The 15,185-nt window shown below is 32.1% G+C and overlaps 6 protein-coding genes across 6 annotated transcripts, besides 1 other annotated feature; all 6 read left to right on the top strand. All coding sequences in view use genetic code 12, as the record gives it.

The window, feature by feature from the left end:
* Positions 1-1,388: 1,388 nt before the first annotated feature.
* CAALFM_C209110CA (uncharacterized protein) lies at positions 1,389-1,853 on the top strand (the record flags this gene model as incomplete). Its single annotated transcript, XM_709150.1, has 1 exon — positions 1,389-1,853. One exon carries the CDS (start codon positions 1,389-1,391, stop codon positions 1,851-1,853), a length of 465 nt encoding a protein of 154 aa, XP_714243.1.
* A 29-nt stretch (positions 1,854-1,882) lies between these two features.
* CAALFM_C209100CA (uncharacterized protein) lies at positions 1,883-4,171 on the top strand (the record flags this gene model as incomplete). The annotated part of the gene is made up of 1 exon (XM_709149.1): positions 1,883-4,171. The coding sequence occupies one exon, from the start codon at positions 1,883-1,885 to the stop codon at positions 4,169-4,171; it is 2,289 nt and encodes a 762-aa protein (XP_714242.1).
* A 164-nt stretch (positions 4,172-4,335) lies between these two features.
* Positions 4,336-4,500: a long terminal repeat ((weka-2a) Long terminal repeat (LTR); about 167 bp long, 9 copies per genome).
* A 444-nt stretch (positions 4,501-4,944) lies between these two features.
* On the top strand, positions 4,945-5,573 carry FGR18 (Fgr18p; the record flags this gene model as incomplete). Its single annotated transcript, XM_019475266.1, has 2 exons — positions 4,945-5,094; positions 5,211-5,573. The coding sequence occupies 2 exons, from the start codon at positions 4,945-4,947 to the stop codon at positions 5,571-5,573; spliced, it is 513 nt and encodes a 170-aa protein (XP_019330811.1).
* Positions 5,574-7,658: 2,085 nt separating this feature from the next.
* CAALFM_C209070CA (uncharacterized protein) lies at positions 7,659-10,070 on the top strand (the record flags this gene model as incomplete). Its single annotated transcript, XM_709147.2, has 1 exon — positions 7,659-10,070. One exon carries the CDS (start codon positions 7,659-7,661, stop codon positions 10,068-10,070), a length of 2,412 nt encoding a protein of 803 aa, XP_714240.2.
* Positions 10,071-10,893: 823 nt separating this feature from the next.
* ASN1 (asparagine synthase (glutamine-hydrolyzing) 2) lies at positions 10,894-12,615 on the top strand (the record flags this gene model as incomplete). Its single annotated transcript, XM_707490.2, has 1 exon — positions 10,894-12,615. The coding sequence occupies one exon, from the start codon at positions 10,894-10,896 to the stop codon at positions 12,613-12,615; it is 1,722 nt and encodes a 573-aa protein (XP_712583.1).
* Positions 12,616-13,458: 843 nt separating this feature from the next.
* On the top strand, positions 13,459-14,994 carry CAALFM_C209050CA (uncharacterized protein; the record flags this gene model as incomplete). Its single annotated transcript, XM_707491.2, has 1 exon — positions 13,459-14,994. The coding sequence occupies one exon, from the start codon at positions 13,459-13,461 to the stop codon at positions 14,992-14,994; it is 1,536 nt and encodes a 511-aa protein (XP_712584.2).
* Positions 14,995-15,185: the final 191 nt, after the last annotated feature.

Raw genomic sequence — 15,185 nt, 5'->3', positions numbered from 1 at the left:
AATGGAATACCATTACTGCATTGAGCAATTATGAGGAAGTTTTGTTAATTGAAGCAGGTTTCAAAACCTTTCCTGGGTTATACGAGCACACCCAGGATGCTTCTGTACCTTTCGAAACTTATCTTTACGACAGCTACGATATTAAAAAGTGCGATGTTGTAAAGACCATACAATCTGCATTACAACAAGCAATTTGTATGAGAACCTCTTACTTGTTCTCTTCTCTAGAAGCTGTAATCGACTTGTACAAGCAATTGAGTACCCAGAAAGCTGCAACAATTATCTTCAACTACTATGAAAAAATGATGAAAGAGTATTCGAAAGACAACAGTTTGCTAGCCATTACTAAACTTGCTGCTCGACACAGATCCGGAATCTCAACTGAGTTGACAGGCTCAGTTTTACAGTTTTGCAGAAAGTTGGATTCAATGCATATTATCGATTTTCAGAGTCTCTACAAGCACCGCATGGATCCTCAAAGGTATTGCTATTATATTAGTAAACAGTATCCAAATGTAATGATTGACAAGGAGCCATTTAATTACGAAGTTTTGTACCTGGAATTCAATTTAGATAATTATTGTATTGTTGCCACTAATCCACAACCACCGCAAAGAGGGGATGAGGGAGATCATTGAATACTACATTTTAGGCCAGCTGGACTGTTTTTATAAGTGGATTTGATGCTTAGAACAACCCGTAAATATACAGTAGACTATAATTATATGAATACAAATAAAATTACTAGAACTAAAATTTGACATTAATCTTGTCCATCTACCACATTAATTCATGATCACACACAATTTTGTCTTATTCTCAATCAAATATAATGTTTTTTAACAGTCTAAGAAATAAGTTGCCTTTTCTTGAATGTGTGACAACTTTCCTACTAGGTATTTTCTTGTATACCTTCTATTTGTGATTAGTAGGTGTGGTCCTATTTTGAAGATGGACACGTGAGTTTGACCACCACGACACAACGACGCGTGTAACGCTCAATCCGGCCTGTAATTGACTACCCTTTTTTCGGACATCTCTGCGGCTTTCAAAATAATTTTTGCGCGTTCAGTTCATTTCTGTCTGTAAGTTTCAATTTTTTTAATTTTTTTTGTTTTTGTTAACACTATACACTTTTCCTATCACCACATTACTCTACTTCAAGAAAGCATACAATAAACACTGCAGTACCCAAGTTAGACTCTGAAATATTGAGGCAAGTTATTAATGACTCTTTAAGAATTGAGAATGTGACTCTTAATGACACTGCCAGTTCAATAATTCCAAATCAAACACCCGAAATGGAACAATTAATTGAAGAAGAGGCTTCCCTCTCAATATCATTAGCAAAAAATGATGAATCCTTTTAATTCCCGGTGCATGAAAATATGAATTGTTTAATAAAGGACTTTTTAAAATTGCCATTGATTAGAGAAGAGCTTATTGATGCACATCCGCACTTTATTGCCCTCCTTCGACGTCCACATCTCGACTCAAACTTTGGTCAACGAATATTTAATGGAGATTATTTGAAGAAAAATTTTGACAGACAAGAATTTGAAAACAATAGGCATATGCTTAATTCTAATTATAAATTTAAACCTAAACCTAGACCTAAACCTAAGTCCAGTCCCGAGCCCGAGCCCGAGCCTGAACCTGAACCTGAACCTGAACCTAAGGTTAAAGAAATTTCACTTGACAATATTGAATTTGCCAGCTTTGGTAACGCTAATGCTAGTGTAAGGCCTCATTCTGGTGCAAGATCTCATGGTGCAAGACCTCATGGTGCAAGAACGTTTGTTGTTGATGAATATGATACAGTCCCACTTTCGATGAATTTAAACTGTTTTTAAAGACCACTAATAAATATTTCAGGTGGAGCATGAATAGAGTAAAAGATCATATCTACATGAAATGTGAAAAAGGGAAAAAGTATTATGAAACGAAAACCAAAACAAAGAAAACTGGGTGTCCTGCAGGAATTAAGTTACGGACTAGAAATGATAAAGTACAAATGGAGTATTGTTTCCATCATAATCATTCGTTTATAGACCATGATGATACTGTTTCAGCGACTGTGCGGGATCCCGTCCGTACTTGGCTCATTAAACAAGCCCTTGAAGGAAGAGATTGGGCTTGGGTTAATTCTCAAAGATCAAAAGTTAACTTTGGTACAAACATTGCGAGTTTAGACCATAGTTTAAAGTTCAATTGTCAATTATATCATAGAATTAGACAAAAATTGGGTATTTTCACTGGTAGGGTCTCTTCGAAACTAGAGGAAAGTCTAATAGAGTACCAAGACATTTTATCACAGAATGGATATGTAAAATTTTGGCTGAACTTGAATGAGAACAACGACAACAGCAAGCCAAGAACGTGGGGGTTTGCCTTTGCAACTGACTATATGTTGACTAAGCTACAACAGTATGGGAATACAATTTTTATTGATTCAACGTCTAACATTGGAAAAAGTGACAAAATCACTGAGAGAGTATTCCTTTACACAGTCATGGTATTAGATACCAGAATCGGTCAACCAGTTCCAATTGCTTGGCTTTTAACACATACTCAGGGGTCGTGCCCACTTTATTTACTACTTCATGACTTGAATACAAGGCACGGGTTAAATCCTTCTTTGATCTGTATTGACTGTGCAAACATTGAGAGAAAAGCCATTCGAGCAGCGTTTCCAAATGAAAAAGATCATGAAGTTTCATACTGCTTCTATCACCTACACAAAGCACTTAAAGGGATCATAAATAGCTATATTACGTTGAGTCGGGGTAAAATAGATTTTGACGGATTGCTTCAAAAAGGGATACTTACTCGAGATATGATAGAAAGGAAAAGACACCTTCAGACTATGGGAGATGGAAAAGATTACAGTTCAGTTTCTGATTTCATAAACTCGATAATTGATATTACAACCGGTGATATTAAAGTCAACCCGATAAAGAATTTAATAAACAATCCCGATGATCAATCACCTGTTGAAAGAAATGTCCATGACCTTGCTGCAATTGAAGAATTTCTTGCCTCTGATAACTTACAGAATGAAAAAATTAGAATTGGAGAACCAAAACCTTTTCCCCAAACACAAGATGATATAGTCGATGTGAAACGCCTAGCTACTACGGGATTCTATCAAATAATATCCTTGAAAAACGAAGAAGAGGCTAATCAAAAAATTCAAGAATACACCACAGCATTCATAGAATATCCCTATTATATTATCTATATGCACTATTGGTTGAAACAGAAAGAATGTTGGTTAAAAGGGTGTTCGGTCAACCAAAGTGGAATTGACTTTACCAGTAATCTTGTTGCCTCCTGGCATTCTATATTAAACGAGAAAGTCTTGAACAAATCAAGGATGGCAAGGGCTGATATTATAATTTACACCCTTTTCTATGAAGTTCTTCCATACTATGAGAATAAAGATGGTGTGTCTGATGGAAATACCAACAAACCAAATCTTATACAAGCCAGTAAAAGGAATAAAGATACAGTTGATGCTTTAACAATGGAAGACCTTGAAAAGAGAGTGGAAATCAAACGTTCAAAAATATTAGTGCAATCATCGAGACAAGAAGACATATTTTATGAAATTAAAAAGGACGATGGGAATAAATATTCATGCAATTGCGAAAGCTATCGACCAATTAAACTATGCACACACGTTTACATAGTTGCAAGGTTTTTATCTGTTCACCCCCCTAAAAGAATGTCCAATAAAAGAAAAGCAGCAGCAACAACCGAAACCATTAATAAACTGCAAAAAATTGCATCAGTAAAAAACAATGAGACACATGAGTATCAAGGGCAATCTGTTCAACCAGAATACCATGCTAGTCTAACAGAAGACCATTCTTTTCCACTAACTCCATTGACTTATAATTATGACTCAAATAGTACAGATTCACAATTCAATTCATTTAATCAACCAACTACCGAGATAGACTTTCCTGATATAAATGAGCCAGATGGACACATACCATTAATTACAAAAGAGGAAATTAACAAAGATATAGCCGAGGCCATTAAAGTGTTAAAGGATACCTCCAAGTATGTTAGAGAAAATGGGTCTTATGAGGAATTACTAAAGTTTTCTAATCACACAAGAGATTTTACCTTGAATGTAAAGAAGTTGCTTCTGAATAATCCTTAGAATGTAAAAGGAAGTGACATCTGAAGAATTGGATATTGGCGATTGCTTGTTTCAATGTCCATGCACAGTTTCTATAGTCCTATTTTATAAAAAAGCAATATTTAAATTTGGAACCAAAAAGTTCATACCAGAATTGGTGCAAGAACATTTGATTACCAGAGTTTTGTAAAGCCAACGATAGTCGTAATGTCGGCAGGTCATGTGCGTGCTAATACCCCACCAGGTTACCCATCATGTTCGCTATATATAGACCTTAAGTTCCCTTCTCTCTTTTATATTGTACGTAGTTCCTTTCCAGCGGCCATGGAATACACACCTTTATCAATACAAAGACAGTTCAAAAGTGCCAGATCCAGCTACCGCAAAATAAACTGATCATTCTATCTGCTACTAATACTCATTACCAATCATCAACAACCTCATTGCCTCCAGTTCTACACCGGCATACAAATTCCAAGCTTTATTATACTAGTAATAAAAGCTTTGTCTGCTGTTAATGTAAAACACAACTTGCATATATGGGTTGTACGATTAGGCTTTTTTTTTCTTGTTCCTTACTGTTTGATAATCCACGTGTTGGACCTATAAAGTAATTACAGTATTCATAATTTTTTTTCAAACTCAGTTACCACTAGGCAATGTTTCATTAGATATGTATATATAAGAAAATTTGTAAAGTAGACATTTTCAGTTGTATAAATTGTTTTACTATTTTGTTGGTATTTTCTTTCTGAAAATGCAAAAAAATATATAACCATTGAAACTCATCAACGATGAACAAGCAAACAAACTTAAATGATAACAAAGAAGTAAAAGGAGTAGAAGGAGAAATCCCTAATAAATGGAGAATTTTCACCCATTGTTCTAAATTATTTCAATTTCAAATAGTTTTGAAAAACCGTGGCTCAGTTGCTCGAGATCATGTATGTAAAATTTATTGAAAAAAAGTGTGGCATCAAAGCCTTTTCTTGCAAAACATGTTGTTGTCTATCTGCTTTGTGATACATTAACAATAATACTAACTTTCAAACACTCCAAGATGGCAAATGAAAGAACATTTCTATCGTGGATTAGAACAGCATTAGTGTTTTTAACATTTAGTATTGGGTTTTTACAATTTTATCGATTAGAGATAAAAGCCAACACCAATACCTTAGGTGATTCAAATTTACTGCAAATGATTCAAACTTTAGGTAAACCACTTGGAGCCATGGGTACCATATTGAGTGGGTTGACTGTCACATTTGGAACTATTCGATATTTCCAAGTTCAAGAATTATTACTTGATGATTATTATCCAGTTACTCGATTCACAATTATTATTTTGATACTAATCAATTTAAGCATCCTTGTGGTGTCGTTTATTCTAAATATAGATATATCTCTCTTTGTAATGCTGTGATGTGTTTATAAATATACTATGTGAATGATTTTGCAAGATGGTAGTTTGATCCCACCAAAAAGAAGAAATCAAGGTTCCTGCTGGTTGAATAAATGAACCTATTAGTGGAAGTATCCCTCAAATAAAACCTTATCAAATCAATAGCTGCAAAAGAAAAAACCACAACAACAACTGAATTATCAGCTATTTCCATTGTAATATCCAAGTTTACTAGTTTGTGTAATTATCATCGGTTCATTTAATGTAATTGTCCAACAAAAAAAATCTATGACAGTTTATATCCGAAACTTGCATGAACAACAAAATCAAACAACCGAGTATAATATAATACTATCTTAATCAATCAACTAGTAGTAGCGGAACAGAGATACCAATCTACACCTGTCTACCGATTCCAACACCGTGGGATATAATTAAATTAACTCAGCTCATATGTGATTTGGAACAGTATTATTAGTAGTAATTAAACGTTTGCCAATAAATATGGTGCAATTATTTTTTTTTTTTTTTCATTTCTTTTTATTTAAGAAGGGCCAGTAAAGATAATCCAATACTAGATGTTTTAAAATATGGTCATTCCTACTAGAGCGTAGCAAGCAAGTGAACAGGTAATTTATGATTCAAACGTACGTAAGAACTTGAAATCAATTAAAATGTTAAATTAATTTGTCAATAACATGTAGATCTTTAATTATATTGTTGGTTGGCCCAACTCCCAACAAAGAGAACTGCCAACAATACAACGTTAAATGATATATACAACAATTAGATTGAATATATATAAATAGTTACCCTGGGTATAAATGTTGAAGAAAAACCTCAAAGGGATGGTGGTGGTTATTGGTGGTAGTTTTTGGTGGTAGTGGTAGCGGTAGTAGTGGAAAGAGGACAAGAACGGCGGAGAGACGGAGAGGCGGGGAAGAAATGGGGGTAAAGAATGGAGAAAGAAAAAAAAATGTGGGACAAAGTTGAGGAGCACAACAAATTAAAGCAAACTAGAAAAAAATATGGCAAGCATCATCTTTGTCTTCGGTATTATAAAAAAATCTAAAAAGAGTTTAAACACATTAAGAAAATTATACCCTGGTTTGTAATATACTTTGTTATACGTATCTAGAAAGAAACAATTTACTTAAATTGGAAATATCTAATTTTTAATTAAACTTCTCCTCTTCTTTTTCTCTAGCCGCCTTAAATTCTTACATTTGGTCCAACTTCTTGGGTGTACACTCCTTTGAAGAAACAAAGATTGTCACTACTATTTGGGGTAAAAAAAGGATCTTGCAAAATTACATATAACACCATTATGTTCTGTTTCTGTTCGTTTCTTTTCTTGGTATGAAAAAATTGGTAGATTACTCTATTTTATATTATTTTTTTAATTTGTTTGTCTAATTAAATTTAAAAGTCGCTCGAGAATTAAAACCATAAGTTATCACCATTTACTTTGGTCAATATCTTCATTGTATATTGTTTGTTTTATAGGAAGATCTGATTTCTTCCATCCACATTTCCATCTTATTCTATGTGATTTATATGTATATAGTACAGATCTGAATTCGTTTCTTTTTTAAATAGAAGAGGGAAAAACCCTCCTAGTAGTACTAACTAGCAAATGTTCATGTGATAACAACAAACATAATACTACAGAAGATTTGAAGACCTTTCTTTTTCTTTTAATTAATGTGGAAATATTTCACAGCCAAAACTTAAAAATACTATTGGAACTTTTGTTGTTGAAAAAAAAAAAAACATTTGCAAAAATTTAAAAAGAAAGGTTGAAATTTAAAATCAAATCAATTCAAATGGGAGTGGTGTTATTACCCAACAAAAATTAATTCCGAATTTTTTTTTAGTAGTAGTTTCTAGTATTTGATAAAACTAAAACAATAACTATGGAATTTTTTTTTTCTTTAATTAGCAAATTGAGATTTACTATATATAGACAAACATTTATGAAGAATATATAAATAGCAATAACCATTTCTTTGTCTTTCCTTCTTTTCCTTCTTTTTGAAATTTTTCCTTATTTTGACTCCATCTCATCCTTCAAAAAACACACTCCCAGTATTTTTCCTCCCCCCAATGTCAAACCAGGATATTTCTAATTCAGATTTCGATGTCAATATTCTTCATGACCCATTGATAGATCCCAATGTCGATTTGAAATTCCCACTTCCAATTGATAAGGAAACTTATATTAATGTCGATGGTAATGTGAAAACTTTACATCAATCATTTAATCTTTTGAATCTGGCATTTAGATTAATTACTGGTGGATCTAAATACGACAAAATTTATTCTGTTCCGGAGTATCGTTATTTCACTAATAAACATTCTGATGAATTTAGAACCAAATTCAAAAATTATATGAATAATAAATTAGAAAAAGATGACACCAAATTAGATGAAATAATTTATGATTTAATTAATCAAGAATTGAGTTTAAAATTAATTAAAGCTAATCAATTCAAAGAAAGATTTCAAAAAGTGAAACAGTATATGGTTGAATATTATAAAAAACAAAATGAAAAAAATTTACCTACTTTCCCATCTCATAATTTTATTAGATCGGCTTATGTCACCGTTATGACAATTATGCAAAAATTGTTCCCCAAGGGGATTTGGGTATCAAATCAAGATATGTCAGATTTATATCAAAAATATCTTGATGACCCCATGTCAATTATTTTTTTACCGTCACACCAATCCCATTTGGACTACATAATTGTGCATTTGGTGTGTGTTCGGTTCCAAATGGCTACTCCTTCGGTAATTGCCGGAGAAAACTTGAATGTTGCCGTTATTGGAGGGCTTTTGAAGAATTTGGGGGCTATTTTCATTCCTCGTTCATTCAATAATGAAGCTTATACGGAAAGAAATTTAAATAATGTCATTGAATTTATTTTGGTTAATAAAATCCCCTTTGAAGTATTTATTGAAGGTACAAGATCAAGAGATGGGAAATTGTTATTACCTAAATATGGTATTTTGAAATCATTATGTTCAATATATTTAAAACAACGTAATGAAGAGAAAAATACTGATTTCAATTTATTGTTTCAACCAATTTCTGTCACTTATGAAAGAGTTTATGAAAATGACGCGTTTTTAAAAGAATTGAAAGGTGATGACAAGACTCAAGAAAGTTTATTTGGTACTATTTCTGTGGCTACCAGTGCATTTTTCGTTAAAAAGGAAGATAAAGTCATTTACGATAAAAATGGGTGGAATGACAACAATGAAAGAACTTTAACAGGGAAAATTTTTGTTAAATTGGGTGAAAGTTTCAAAATATCAGAATTTGTTGATGATCAAAATGAAATTGATCGAGCTTTAAATGATGACGTTAATTTAAAGAAGTTAGGGTTCAAAATTTTACATGAAATCAATAAAAATAGTTATATCCCTGAAATTTCCATTGTTGGCACCACCCTTCAAGCTTATCAATATTTTTCTGGTAAAGACACTTTTGCCATTTCCGAATTAATCCCAGTTTTACGAATAGTGGTTAGAACATTACTCAATGAAAATCAAGATAGTAGTGCCACCAACAGTAAAATCTTGGAAGATATGGCAATTTGTAATGATGCTGAATTGACAGAATTAGTTAAACACCAAATCTTATCATTTTTCAGATACATTAAAGTCAATCGCAAAACTGATCAAATCAAAATTGAATCACCAATTGAATTATTATACTATAAGAATTTGACTATTCATTTGATTATTAAGAGATGTTTGGTAATGTTTATTTTGAATTTGTTGAATGGCTGTACTAATTGTAATCATCGAGTCATTGGCAAATTATTCTATATTTTAATTGGATTCCTCAAGAATGAATTTTTATTTGATTATGATGAAAACCCCAGAAATGAATTATCATTTATATTGAATGATTTAGTTGATTTGAAAGTTATCACCAGAACAGAGTCATCAGAATATCATCATGATTCATTATACAAAATCATTGATCATGATTATGTCAAATTTTTCGCCAATTTAGCCGAACCATTTTTGGAATCTTATGTGGTTTTAATTTCCAATATATTAGAATTAACCAATAATTTGGCCAATGATTATATTCGTAAACGACAACAACAAACTCATAATAAAATCATTATTGATGATGAAGAATTGAAATATCCCACAACAAAAGGATTATTGAAATATATTATTGATCAATCGAAAAAGAAAAAACTGTTTGTATCACTTGAATCAATCAATAAACAATATTTGGTCAGTGATTTATATTATTTGAATAATTTACAATTGATTAAAATCTTCAAAAATAAAGCTAAGACTAAAGCATTTGTTCAAATATTGAATATTCGAGATTTGAAAGTTTTAAATCAATTTTTAGATCAATTATTACAGAAGAATACTCACAAAAAGACATTCTTAACCAATGAAATCAATGTTAACTACATCATTGATATTGTTGATAAACATTTTGACAGAGATTACGATGATTTGAGATTATCAAGTAAACTTTAGACAACAGGTTTTTTCTATATTTATAAGCTTATCAGAATAAAAATAATATTACACAAAATGATCATGTAGTAGTGAATTTTGTAGATATTGGTTGGTAGACATCGGTAGTAGTTGGTCGGTACTGGCATCCCGCTGCACGTGACCAATACTCTAATTGATTAATAGCCACGGTTAACACGCAAACCAAAGCAAGCACTACCAAATGGAAAGAACAAAATTGAAATTTTGTGCGCACAATTTTATTTCAAGTTGGTTGGTTGATTGAGTCATATTCAATTATTACTCATTTTCTAATATGGAGAAATAGAAAATGAACTGAACTCACTCATTGTTGTTTTTGTTATCCCCTGCTTTATTATGACTGCATTTGAATAAAGTAAGAAAATATTTTACATGTTTATAACTGGTGATTTTTGAATATTACAATTCATTTTCACTGGATTCTTTTTTTTGACTCTATAACCTTCTAATATTTAATTGAGATGACTATTAATTTTAATGTTGTTTCTGCTTTTGAGATCGCTTTTGCGGCGTTGGGTTTTCTTGGCTTTTCCCAGTTGAAAAATTTTCTAAACTATATTGTATTGTAATATACTCATCTATCCATCTTAGTTCTTCTCTAACCTTAAGTCGCACAAGTTGAGTCAATAAGCATAATTACTAGTACTACTACGGAAATACTTAAATCTTATATATATACATAAATTGGTGGAAAAATAAACCAACAAAAAAAAAAAAAATTTTTGAAAAATTTGAAAAAAATAATTATTCAGTGTTAATACTTCTTTTTCTTTTATACAAGTTATATTCATATTATACAACCATGTGTGGTATTTTTGCAGCTTACAGACAACCAGAGGTTGAAGATTTCAAAAGTAAAGCTTTACAATATTCCAAATTAATTAGACATAGAGGTCCAGATTGGTCAGGAAATGTTGTTCAAAACAGCACCATATTATGTCATGAAAGATTGGCTATTGTTGGTTTAGATTCTGGTGCTCAACCTATTGTTTCACCAGATGGTAACTTTACTTTGGCCGTTAACGGGGAAATCTATAACCATATTCAATTAAGAGAACAATTTCCTGATTATAAATTCAAATCTTTGAGTGATTGTGAACCAATCATTCCTCTTTTCACAAAATACGACATTGATGCCCCAAAACATTTAGATGGTATGTTTGCTTGGGTTTTATACGACAAGAAAAATGATAGAATAGTTGCTGCTAGAGATCCAATCGGTATCACCACTTTATACATGGGTAAATCTTCTAAATCTCCTAAAACAAGATATTTTGCCAGTGAATTGAAATGTTTGATTGAAGAATGTGACGAAATTTTTGCATTCCCACCAGGTCATGTTTATGATTCCAACACTGATGAAATAACAAGATACTTCCAGCCATCTTGGTGGGATGCATCTAAAGTTCCAGAACAACACGTTGACTTTAAAAAAGTTAGAGAAACTTTAGAATTGGCCGTGAGAAAGAGATTAATGGCTGAAGTTCCTTATGGTGTTTTATTATCTGGTGGATTGGATTCATCTTTAATTGCTTCTATTGCCTCTAGAGAAACCAAAAAAGCTGCCCAAGCTTCTTTCAACCCAGAAGGTATCGATGCCAACAAGGAATTGTCTGGTGTTGATGACAAAGGTTCATTGCATTCTACTGGGGTATTCAACCAATTACATTCATTTGCTATTGGTTTACCTGGTGCTCCTGATTTATTGGCTGCCGAAAAAGTCGCTCATTTCATTGGTACCATTCATCATTCTCATACTTTCACTTTAGAAGAAGGTCTTGATGCCTTGGATGATGTCATCTACCATTTGGAAACTTATGATGTTACCACCATTAGAGCTTCAACACCAATGTACTTGTTATCAAGAAAAATCAAAGCCCAAGGTGTTAAAATGGTTCTTTCTGGTGAAGGTTCAGATGAAATCTTTGGTGGATATTTGTATTTTGCCAATGCTCCAAGTGCTAAAGAATTCCATGAAGAATGTGTCAAGCGAGTTAAGAACTTGCATTATGCTGATTGTCTTAGAGCCAACAAATCCACCATGGCTTGGGGATTGGAAGCCAGAGTTCCATTCTTGGATAAACAATTTTTGGAAGTTTGTATGAACATCAACCCAGAAGATAAATTGATTCAACCAGGTAAAATTGAAAAATACATTTTAAGAAAAGCATTTGATACCAGTGATGAACCAGATGTCAAACCTTATTTACCAGAAGAAATCCTTTGGAGACAAAAGGAACAATTTTCCGATGGGGTTGGTTATTCATGGATTGATGGATTAAAAGATACTGCTGAAAAAATGGTTAGTGATGAAGAATTTGCTCATCCAAAACCAGAATGGGGTGATGATATTCCAACTACTAAAGAGGCTTACTGGTACAGATGTAAGTTTGATAAAATGTTTAACGGTTCAAAAGCTGCTGCATCTACTGTTATGAGATGGATTCCAAAAGCTGAATGGGGTTGTCATGCCGATCCATCAGGAAGATACGCCGCTACTCATGATCATAAAGTCGCTCAATAGATAATGTTTTCTTTGTAACTTTGTTTTTTGATTTGTTTTTCCTTTTGGTCAGTATATAGTTGTTTCACTGTAATTTTCTTACTATATTAATATATCTTTTGTAATTAGACAGAAATACATCGTCTAGCAGATTCAGTGGTTATGAATTTACTTCAGCCAGAAAGATCTGCTGTTATTGACCTCCTCCATCTTTTGATTAGGGTAGTATTAGATTCCAGCACGAAAACCAAGAGAAATCAATGTCCTACAACATCCTGAAGGTTTCTGCTAGTGCCGCTAGGATTTGCAAATTAATTTGTTTCTCGAATCATCATCTACCGTAATATAAATCATTATATAAGAATGAATTGCCGAGAGATACACGAAAATCTGAGATCACCGTCAAATAATTTTCATCGCCAACCAATTTTTTTTTTTTGCTCAACATCCACGACAGCAATTTAAAGCAGCATCACATTTTAATAACAGATTTCATAATCTAATGTCAACACTTTATCATGCAATAATGTATACTGATCTTAAGCACTCTCTGCCATTTCTTAATGCCATTACAACTAGTAATTACTTATCACAAGATTTCGTAACAGAGAGAACCATCACCAATAGAAAAAAACGGGACCACAAAACAAAAAATTGTTTAGTAAAAAAAAACTTCGCCTATTTTTTTCTTCTTCCTTTCTTTTCTCTTTGTTAGACGTTAAATCTAAGTTAAGTTAAATATTCACTTTCCCCCCTCCCCCCAGTAATACCCTTTTCTTCTTTCTCCTTTTAAATCTGTCAAAAAAAAAATCAATATTTCCTTAATCCTAATACTTTTAAAAACCACAACATCTATCCACAGCAATGCTTTTGAAGCAATTGATAATTTCCATATCATTACTCACATCATTTACATTTGCACTTACTAGTAATCCAACCATTTTGGGTTTTGAAAAAGGTGTTATTTGTGGACCAATTTCACAGAGAAAAGGTAAAGGTTATATTAAAGTTGACGGTAGCAAATTACCTCAAGATTTTAAATTACCCACCCTAATATTCCATTATACTGATCTTTTGAATTTCACCAATTTACCTAATGTTGAAAAATATTTTGAAGATTATGCCAAACATCAAATATCTGATTCTTTACTTGATGACGATAAAAGTAAATTTAATTTAAAAGTTGCTTCTGATTTCCAAATCGATGATGCCAAATTGTATAATGGGTATATTGATACCAATAAGAATGTGGAATATATTGTATATGACACCGGGATTTATTGTGTTTATATTGGTAAACTTGAGGATAAAAAGATTGATATCCCAGTTGTTTTTAAAAACTCTTATGGTAACTTGACATATATCGAGTACACCATATATTCACAAATGAGATACGTTATAGTATTAGCCATAATTTTATTCATATATCTTTTGAATTATATCTTGAAGTTTAAAGTGGGTAAAGATTTTAAAGATTTGGATTCCGTTTCCGTTATTTCAAAAGCGGTTATTTTTTTAGTTTTATTCCCATTTATTCTTGTCAATTCTTATATGTGGATTGGGTCATTTTTGGAAAACAACTTCTTTGACACCAGTAAAGATTCAATGTTGATGAATTTAGCTAAACAAGGAGCACAGTTTTTGTCAATTGCTTTCAATACTTATACTATTTGTATTTTATTATTATTCTCCATGGGATACGGGGTTATATATTATCATAATGGAAATTCACATCGATACAGATTATTCCCTCATCAAACTTTTGTCAGAATAGTTGGATTTTTCGTTACAAACTTGGTAGTTATCTACATTTATTTGTTGTTACTCAATGGATCAAAATCAGATACACCATTTTTAACTGGATTTGATCAACTTGAACCACCATCTTCAGGAAGTGCAGTATTAAATCTTTTTGCTGGATTAACAGGTTTATTTTCCATCACTTGGTTTATTTTGATTGTTTACTTTTATTTTAAAACTAAAAAGACAATTTCTCATTTTCCTCCAAATCCAAATGACGAAGATTCCACTCAAAGAGTAGTTTTAGCATTCAAAAGATCGATTTTGATAATTTTGATATTGCCAATTATCGTGATGTTTATCGCTGGACTCATTACAGCTTCAAGAGTTGTTAGAGGCATAGCAGATTCCTTACCAGACTACCCATCGGGTGATACTGTGAACTTTGATTCCGTTATACGTATGCTAGCATTAGAAAAAAGTATGGAAGTTGCAGTGCTGCCATTATTGATATCTAATTGGATTTATTTCTTTTCTGCAGTTATTGGGCTCTTTTTCATTTGGATAAAAGACAACAATGGATTAATCATTGATCGAAATGTCGATGATCCAATTGAAAATGCCGATGTTTCACAATTTAACATTAGTGATGAAGAGTAGAGTTGCCAAAGCCATTCCTTTTATCTCCTTGGTTCGAAGCGTTTATTTATTTAGACATACATATACAGGTACACAAATACCTACATAAAGTACACACATACATAAATATATATAAGTTACATACTGTCATAAACCAATATTTATACATTTCTTTAATAATTGACAACAATTTTAAATAATACTTTTGTCCA

The sequence above is a fragment of the Candida albicans genome, chromosome 2 (assembly GCF_000182965.3).
Source record: "Candida albicans SC5314 chromosome 2, complete sequence".
Classification (NCBI taxonomy): Eukaryota; Fungi; Ascomycota; class Pichiomycetes; order Serinales; family Debaryomycetaceae; genus Candida; species Candida albicans.
The sequence above is the reverse complement of the archived record's forward strand: the minus strand, read 5'-3'. Positions and strand labels throughout refer to the sequence as shown.